The following is a 10,138-nucleotide window of genomic DNA, read 5'->3' on the forward strand; positions in this document are numbered from 1 at the left end:
TGGAACCCCCGCCCCAGGGCTGCGAGGAGGCGGACGGAAGGAGCTCTCCCGGGGGAACCTCCACCCCAAGGTCGACTCGCCAGAACCTCCGGAACCTTGTGATGGGCAGCTCCCCGCAGCTGAAGAGGAGCGTCTGTACGGGGGGCAGCAGCACCGGGGGCTGCTCTGGGGGAGGACGCGGCAAAGGCGGGGGCGACTCGGACAGCGCTTCCGTTGCCTCGTCGGCGGAGGAGGAGATCGGCAGCGGGGCCTCGGTGACGCTGGACCCTTTGGAACACGCCTGGATGCTCTCGGCCTCGGACGGCAAGTGGGACAGCCTAGAGGCGCTGCTCATCTGTGAGCCTAGCCTGCTGACCAAGCGGGACTTCATCACCGGCTTCACTTGCCTGCACTGGGCTGCCAAGCACGGCCGGCAGGAGCTCCTGGCCATGCTCGTCAACTTCGCCAACAAACACCAGCTGCCAGTGAACATCAATGCCAGGACGAGCGGAGGCTACACCGCCCTGCACTTGGCAGCCATGCACGGGCACGTGGAGGTGGTGAAGTTGCTGGTGGGGGCCTACGACGCAGACGTGGACGTCAGGGACTACAGTGGGAAGAAGGCCTCTCAGTACCTGAGTCAGAGCATCGCCGAGGAGATCAAGAACCTGGTGGGAGCCCTGGATGAGGATGACGGTGAAAGTGCCTCAGGCGGCGGGGGTGGCCGCTGGAGGCTTTCAAAAGTGCTCCCTTCCCACCTCATCACCTACAAACTCTCGCACGTCCTGGAGGATGGAGGGGATCATCACCATCACCACCACCACCACCACCTGGCTGAGGGATGGGCAGGAGGCAAAGCAAAGGACCCAGGTCGCAAAGCCTCAGGCAGCTCTAGTGGGCGATTAAAACCCAGACTCAACAAAATCCACTTCAAAACCCAGATCATCCACACCACACCCTTTTTCAGAGACCCGGAGCAGGCCCTGGAGGAGGGGGAGCAGGAAGAAGAGGATCGATCTCTTAAAGGCCACTTACCCTCATTCAAATTGAGACCGAAGTCCAATGTATTTGGGTAAAAATAATTTTTGTAGAAAATTCGAAGGGTTATTTGTCATCCGAAATACAATACTAGAGGTAGGCAAGTGAGACCAGAAAAGATTAAGGCAAAATTATACATTCTTACTTTGGGAGGTTGGAGTGGGAGAGGGCGGAAGGGGGGTAGTTTCCCCTAGTAGTCTGTCTGAGTGAGGTGGCTTTCCAAGTGATTCATCAAACCTTGACCTAGGCCTCTTCTCCATGCCATTCTTCTGCCCTGGAGTCCCTGTTTGTAAAGACTAGAGATGTATCTAAATTGGAGGTACAGAATTGATGACTGAGGGTTTCTTTGATTTAACCATTATTGGATGCCGTGCTAAGTGAGGAATATTGCTCGTTTATGATTGTTAAAAGTGGGTACTCTTCCAAAAACAAGATATGCAAATTGTAATGAAATTGGTAACATTTGTTAAGTGTGAACGAAAACTAATTGCATTTGCTTTTTAAGATTTTGCGAAGGTCAGGTAAGAGTTGAAATGCAAAAATTCTAATTAGTAAATGAATAAAAATGGGAATCCTATTGGTATCCTACTGTATTGTAAGTGTTCAGCTGTTTTTAAAAAGCAATCTCAGCTTTAATCACTCAACTAAAGAAATATGCAACATTCACTTTGAGTTAATCTGTAGTATGCTTTCCTCTTAACTATCATACTGCACTCAGTATTAAGGTACGTTATTAATAGCTACACAAATTTTTACTTAGAGAAAATACCTTGAACACCCTATGTTACTTTAAAGTAAAATATTGCGTGTGGTTCCGATTCTCGCTAACTTGTTTTGCTATTTTTAAAGTCTAAATTTGCTGAAGTTTTTATTCTAGGGTTATATAACCATTCTTTCTATTTGACATCACCCTAGTTGATGGTGCTTAGACTTGAATTGCCTACAGAACTGTTTCTGGTTTAGATGATTAGCAAAAATTGGCATAAGTGTATGTGAGCCTATGCTTCTCTCAAGTAATAATTAAATCAACCTAAGGTACACTTTTTGTTTTACTAATAAAACATGCTCATAGTCTATACTTTGTAGCAATATTTTGCAAATATTTAAAATACTAAATCCTCTCAATTTTTCATGGTTTCCTTGAATCTAAATAGACATACAGTGAAGTTAATGAGAAGCTGGATAGTAACTCTACCCAGTTAAGAATAGCACTTTATAAAAGGGAAAAGAGAAGAGATTGTACTATTTCTATATTTAAATGTCACTGGCTATTGAATTTCTTTACATGTAAGTGAAAAATACCAGTCATTAAAATTAAAGACTTAACATGATTGTCAATTACATTCCATTCAAATACATTAGTGTGAATATTTTATAATTGTAAAATTTAACTCACAAGCATATTAAATCTATTTGTAACAATATTCAAAACAACTTTTCTGGGAGACTAATTCCACAAGTCTTTCTTTAGTCTTTTTGATCTCATTATTGATGAAACAAGTACCTGCAGCCTATAGAGATTAAGAGGTGAGTTGGCGTGCAGAGTAATGAACCATTATATTAATTGTATACCACTGCAATCTTTAGAGTGGTCTTAGATCTTTAATTTCCCCAAGTCATAGAAATTTGTAACAAGTTTATCACACATCTCTAGAGCGAATCTGTTTAAAGATTAATGAAAAATATTCACATAAAATATATAAACTATTATCCATTTGTGTGCCTTTATTTTTATTTTAGGATTATGGGGCCATGTACATTTGAGAAGCACTTTTTCCACACATGTGGGTGAAAATCTAATTTTGTATAAATTAAAAGTAGAATCCTTGAAGGTGAAAGCCACTATTTGCTCTGAATCTGGTACACATTACCTGTATCTAGTGCAGAATAAGCTATAACTTCCCACTGAAAAATCTTTCATTGACATACATGTAAAGCTAAAGTAAACTATAAAGAATATACACTTCAGAACTACCTAAACATTCTATTAAGCAGTCAGTATTAAGCTCTTAAATGTGTATGTTACTAATTAATTGCACAAAAATCTGTAATTTGCTAGATCTTTAGAAATTGAGCTAATAATTCATTTAACTTTCTTTTCACACTAGAGATTTTAACTTTTCTGATAAAATTTACTTTAAATTCTCAAAATCATTCCTGAGGGAAACAACTTGTACATTCCTTGTCACAATGTGCTCATGTAGCATTTTCAGCTATTTAACTCTAATTCCTCTTATTTTTCAATTTCCAATTTGAGATTATAAAAAGCAAATTATTTGTGTAATTTGATATTTGTGATGTTGTATTTACCATTAATGGAAATTATGTCAGTTACTTAGATGTTTGTTGATATGAAACTGTATAGTTAGGAAACTCAAGAATGTCCATGTGTTTTTTATAGGTACATTTGAAACTAGAGAATGTATGTCATAGTTCTCTTCACATTTATGGTATATAAAATGCAACCAGCTAATATAACTTGAAAATCTGGTACTATTTTATTCATACCTGAAATCTGGGTGTCCAGGATGCCTTGTCTTTTATTTTTTAAATAAATGAAACTTTGGGAGCTTAGAATGTAAAATTTGTAGTTTGTTTTGTCAAAAATAAAAGGTTCATACTAGATTTTTTTCTCTGAATTGTCTAATTATCTCTAGTCCTTTGTCATATTTTATGGTTCATACAATGCTTTTTGACATTTCAGTTTATTTGGTCTCTTCCTTTCCCATGAAGTTATTGATCATATATCCCTAATCCGATATAATTAAAGCCCAGCGACTGAAACAGTGGAACGACCAGAATGACCGTGGCCCCTCGCCCCAGCGGGGACCCCCACCCCGATCTGGTGCCCCCAAGGCAGGCCAGCCGGCCCCTACCCATGCACTGGGCCTCTATCCCATATAATAAAAGGGTAATGTGCAAATTGACCCTAACGGCAGAATGACCACTCAACCAGTCACTATGAGGTGCACTGACCACCTCTCAGTCCCTTCCCCCGGCCGAATGGGGAACTGGGGATGGGTATTTGGGGATGTGGATGGCACCAGGCCAAGGCCCCCGCCCCACCAATCACCCCACACAGAGAGGGCAACCTGTGGCAGGGGCGGGGCCAGCGAGCAGGCAGGAACAGCCAACCTCTCAGTCCCTTCCCCCAGCCATCAGGCTCCAATCACCTGAAAGGGGATAGTGAAAGGGGAACGGAGGTGGGGGGTAGGGCTGGCTGCAAGCAGCCAGGGAAGATGGCCCTAATCACAGGCCAAGGCTAGGGACTGTACCCGTGCATGAATTTCGTGTGCTGGGCCTCCACATGTAAGGAATAAAGGTTGATGGCTGTTCCGGGTCACAAAGTAAATGGCAGTAAGATCTTAAGATTGGGTGTTTTTTCACATTTTTTCTACACTTCAAATGGCAAAATTTTGACAGTGATGGATGAATCAACTTACAGAGAAGGTATTACCTCTACTACTACCTTTAAAAAAAGCCTGTGGCTCCTGCACATACCACCTACCTACCATGAATGCTCCCACCAGACCAAACCTTCAGAAAGGTATGGAGAATAATACCCTTTTCTATTTTCTTCAGTATCCATCAATAGTATTGGACATTAATGAATGCACTTCCTCCCCAGCCTGCCTTTGATCTTTATTTTAACAAGATTGGCATCTATCAGATGACAGAGGGATATAGGACTCAGTGTATTGTCCACCCTTGTTTCCTCTTGGAAGATCCTGTTATGATTGGTGCTTGGTTTTTCTGTTATTGCTGTTGATTGATGACAACTTTTTTCACTATACCTGAAGTACTAGATAAATCTAGTTTCCGTTTCTAAAATGACTTTTTTTCCTTAGAAATATGTATCTGGAAAGGATTCATTGAGCAATCCATTTGAACATATCTTTGTAATTTTTCCTAGTGGAAAATTATTTTTTTATTTTGCTAAATAATGGCATTTAGAGCTTCTTGTAAGTTAATCTTAAAAGTGAATACTCTGCAAACCATTGTTCCTTCAGTGATGAGTCAAGTTTTCATGAAATGCTTAATATTAGAGGACTGGAAGATGAAACTTGTGAACTAATTTTTCAAGACATAGCAGTAGAGCTGTTTGTGTTACTATCCACTTTTTTTCCTCTGAAGAACATTACTTTCATGTTATCATACTCTTTTCTCAATCTTCTCTTTTAGATGTCAGTTTCATCTCAGGAACTGGCTTCCCCATTCAGTTATCTATTACTCCACATTTACTGATGAATATGTGACAAGTGCTGCCACCCTTGCACAATGCCTGGCATCTTAAAGGTACTCAATAAGTATTTTTTTCCTTTTAATGGGAAACACTAAAAAAACATTTTGCAATGTTATATCATATGGATAATTTCAACAATGTGCATTCATACCAAGTGAATTAGAGGTATTATTCATACAAATGGCTCTAAATGCCAGACAACCACTTTATCTGCAACTTAGTCAAAAGAACAATATTCTAATCCTGGAGGTAAAATCAGCTTTATTGGAATTTTACTTTGTGAGCAATTTAAGAAATTTTTTTAAATATATTTTTTATTGATTTCAGAGAGGAAGGAAGAGCTAGAGAAAGATAGAAACATCAATGATGAGAGAGAATCATTGACTGGCTGCCTCCTTCGTGCCCCCACTGGGGATTGAGCCTGCAACCCAGGCATGTGCCCTTGACTGGAATCGAACCCAGGACCCTTCAGTCTGCAGGCCAACGCTCTATCCACTGAGCCAAACCAGCTAGGGCAATTTAAGAGATTTTTAAGAGTAAAATTGATATAAAAAAGTTTTACCTTACAAGTTGACTCAAGTACATAATCCCTAGAAGAATCTTTGAACTCTATATTCTTCTTATTTTTCAATTTCCAAATTAAGATTATAAAAATCAATTTGTGGAGTTGTATTTATCATTAATTGAAGTTATGTCAGTTATTTAGATGTTTGTTTATATGAAACTATGATTAGAAAACTCACATTTCCTGGCTTTAAATATTTTATTGTCAGTATTCAAAAGACTGCTTATTTTGTGAAGCTCCAACGAGCAAAATAAGAGACGATGTTTAGTTTTGCCTAGAGGGCTTTCTAATAGTCATTTAAAGATTGCCATGGACTGTCCCATGAAGTGGAACACTCAACCTTTGGAAAGAATTGGTCAGAGGTTATGTGAGCATGTGAAAAGTTAAAATCGATCATCTAAAGCATCCCTGTGACTGTGTCTCAAGAAACTTTGCTCTAGGTCATATCCATACTGACCAAAGGTTTAGCCAAAACTGGCCTGACTGAGAATGAAGTTAACAAGAGAAATAGGGTCATTTAAGTTTTTGTGTTTTGTTTTTTTAAACGCAATTTTATGCTGTTCTGATCAGAGAACCTGGAAATGCCCCCTTTGAATACTCTTCTGGGTCTCTAAGAAACATTGAGTTTAATAATACAACTATAATTGAGTATTCTTGAAATTTGTCCAGAATTGTCTGATATTGACAAATGTGATCTTCAAGCTTTGTTTAGTCTGTTTTTGGGCTGTTATAACAGAATAATAGACTAGGTGACTTATAAACAATAGAAACCGATTTTGCAGTTATGGAGGCTGAGAAGTCCAAGGTCAAGGAACTGACAGATTCAGTCCCTGATATGAGCTTGCTTAGTGGTTCATAGGCATTCAACTGTTTGAAACTAGACAATCAATGGGTCTAGGCTGCCTATCACTACTTGAGACAATTCAGCAGAGACAGGGTTGAAGCGTATGTGAGTGTTTATTCTAATACTGCTAGCAGTATAGGAGAGCAGCCCGTCATCCATAAAAATCTGCTCTGCAGACCCCATAAACCAGCTGTTTATATAGGGTAGGACAATGATTACATGGGGAAGTTGGCAATGCAGGCTGAGTGGGACTCCATTGTTTGGGCAACAAGGTTGTTAATCTTTCCATGATAATAGGCAGTTCCTGAATAAGATTGGACCACATTCCAAGGTTGATTCCTAGGTCCAAGGTTGACTCCCAGGTCCTGGCAGTGTACAACTCCCAGCCAGGTCAGAATATCCTTTCTTTAACCAACACAAGGTAATCATGGTTAACAGAGCATGAGCATCATTAATATTTCCCATAACCATAGCTATTCCCCAATATTCTATTTTTGCCCCTAACATATTTGCTGTGTCCTCACATGGCAGAAAGGAGTTCTCTGGGATTTCTCTCTCTCTCTCTTAGTTTAAATCTTTATTGTTGAAAGTTTACATATATCTGGGGTCTTTTTTATTAAGGGCAATACCTTCATGATCTAATCACCTCCAAAGGTCCTACCTCCTAGGATGTGAAATCTAATCACATTGGGGATTAGATTTCAACATATGAATTTGGGGGTACAAGCATTCAGTGTGAATGAAAAGGGGCCACATGCTAACCTGACAAGTTCAGGAAAGGCCTGTATAGTGACCTTGAAATCTCAGGGACCTAAAGTAACCACAAAGGATGATCTGAAATTAAAACTTCTTTAAAAAAAAAAAAAAGCAGTTTATGGCAGTTTATGTCCTAGGCTAGAATCTTCCCTGACAAAAGTCAATCTTTACCTTAACTAAGCCTGTCTCTTTTGCATCTATGATAACATACCTTGGGAATGTCAGGACACCTCAGGGCACAACCAATGCACCAAAGCAGAGACTACAAATCCTCTTGTTGTTTTTATCATATTAATTGTTGACTGTTAACTATTCTGTACTGACCCTATGTTAAAGATGGATCATTTTACTTATTATCCAATCCCAGTGGCTTCCCCCACTTTGCTTTCTCCAGTCTCCCTAATCTACCACCAATGACTTTCAAGTAACCCACTTATGTCTTCTCTTTTGAGTGTAATGTATAAAATAAGGTGCAAAACTGCCATTCCCTGGAGCATTATCTCAGAGATTTTGCTTCTGGCAATTGTCACAGTTTTGTGAAGGCACCTTTCACAGACTCCAGAGAGGTGTTATCAGACAGCCAACCCCCTGAGTCAGAGGGAGAGGGCTGTCCCCCACCTTCATTCTTCTCTTCTCATATAAATGAAATTAAATGAGAGACTTCAGACTATTGTGTTGTGATAAAGCCAATTTATTAAAAAAATTAAAGCATGCACTTACTTCTTTAGTAAGGCAAGCAAATCTATACATCTGGTTTATGAAGTGCAAATGGGCTCTCAGTTAATCTGAAGAGCAAGTGGGGTGCTGGGTTTCTGCCTTCTATACCCTCTTATCTATAAGTTTTTTTTTAAAAAATTCCTCTGCTTAGATATCTTGGTACAGATTAACTCTGAAGTTCCCCCCTTTTCCTTGTTATGGCTTTTTCCACAATTATGAGAAGCACCTGGAAACTCTATCTTGACCAATCACAGACTGCTGGCTTCACTGAACAGTAGGGCATTCTTCTTTCCCCCTCTAACCTCCATCCTGCTGTCTTTTAGTAATTTCAGGGTGATTTAGCTATGTATTTTCTAGTTGCATTAAGATTCCCCCTCCTCTCCTGCGTTCATTTGTGAGAAGGAGAGGTTTTAACCTTTTGTTCTCAAGATAAGGTCCTGCTACAAGCTACCTGCATAGCTTTTGGCTTTAATTTTCCTGCCTCAGTTTCCCTATTCCAATTTATTAGAAAGAAGGCGATCACCAGAGTTAAGGGTCCTGGTAGAACACAAAGGATACTCAGGAGTCAGACAGCAAGGCAATATCTTTACTTCTGCAGGAGGGTGTGCAACCAACAAAGAGTCTGATAAGCAAGCACATGGAGCAGGAAGGCCGCTCAGATTTTATTCCTGATGCAGTCTGCCTCTCATGCTAATTGGTTAAGGCTCAATTTCACTTTCTTGCATGATCAGCTAATTCAAAGGACAGGGAGGGGTTGAAATTTAAGAAACCAAAACTTAGAATGGTGGCCTCCTAAGTTATGTGACTTAGAATGATGGCCATCTCTCAAAATGGCTGCTCGTAAGCTAAGGAACTTCCTTCTTTGACAGAAAAGATTACGGGTTAATTCTCATAATTCTCACAATTCCCCCCTTTTTCTTGTTTAACTGATTTCACTCTTCTAACTCGGTCAGCATTAGTTGATTTTCATGTTCTGCAGTGTCTAGGAGAAGGAGATTGTTTTGTTGGTATGATACTGGGGTCTGTTTGGCCAATGTGGTTTCAATTAACCTTTGGATAAGACCTCTCATACATGGGATGATACAACATCCCATTACTGTCATAACTCCTAACACGGTTATCGAAGAGGTGAATATGGATACCATCATTCCTTTCCACTTCCCAAACCATTGCTCTAGTAAATCAGAGGAAGGATCCTCAACCCCAGGATTCTCAGCTAACTCATTAGCTAAACTTGTTAATCCCTATAGGGCCTTAGTGATGGTTCCATCTGGAGCTGTGTTGTTAGGGATGAATGTACAACATTGCCCCCGCCTCCCCATCATTACACAAACTCCCCCTTTTTCTGCCAGAATCATATCCACAGCCAACCTATTCTCCCAGGTTATCCTTCTGGTAGCATCTAGTATTTCAGCTGTACCTTTAACTGCATCTCAAGGAAAGTTGACAAACCTCTGTTGGTTTTAATAAATATAATTCATCCAATCTACATTTTTGTTGACAGTGGACCACCAGAACAGGACAGATTCAAACCCTGCAGCAATTTGACTTCTAGCCTTAAACTCATTGGCACTCTTCTTGGAACCCCAATGGAATCTATGTAAATACTAGAGGCCCGATGCATGAAGCTGGTGCAAGGGGCTCAGCCCCCGCCACCACGGCAGCTGCCTCTGCCTTGGCCCCCGCCGCTGCAGCAGCTTCGTCTGGAAGGTTGTCAGTCTAATTAGCATTTTACGCTTTTTATAATTATAGATGGGGATTAAAAGAGCCCTCTGAACTCTCTCTTTTCTTCCTAGTCTGTCTGTCCATTGAAAAAGGCTTATGGTATGCCAAAGTGAAAGGGATAGACAATTGTATCAGAGCACAAGTTCCACTCCAGTGGCTAGGCAAGGCCGCAAGTAATGGTCCCCAGCAATACCACCAGACATCAGCACGGGTTATTGACAGAGCAGAATGATTGGCTTCTGAGGATCCTCGACCATTTACATATCCAAAT

General features: G+C 40.5%; 1 protein-coding gene across 1 annotated transcript; it reads left to right on the forward strand.

The window, feature by feature from the left end:
- Positions 1 to 7: 7 nt before the first annotated feature.
- LOC102769336 (ankyrin repeat domain-containing protein SOWAHC) lies at positions 8 to 9,767 on the forward strand. Its single transcript, XM_006769691.2, has 3 exons — positions 8 to 1,051; positions 5,200 to 5,313; positions 9,647 to 9,767. Exons 1-2 carry the CDS (start codon positions 102 to 104, stop codon positions 5,309 to 5,311), a joined length of 1,062 nt encoding a protein of 353 aa, XP_006769754.2. The 5' UTR covers positions 8 to 101; the 3' UTR covers positions 5,312 to 5,313; positions 9,647 to 9,767.
- Positions 9,768 to 10,138: the final 371 nt, after the last annotated feature.

This window comes from Myotis davidii, unplaced genomic scaffold (genome assembly GCF_000327345.1).
Source record: "Myotis davidii unplaced genomic scaffold, ASM32734v1 scaffold1464, whole genome shotgun sequence".
NCBI lineage: Eukaryota > Metazoa > Chordata > Mammalia > Chiroptera > Vespertilionidae > Myotis > Myotis davidii.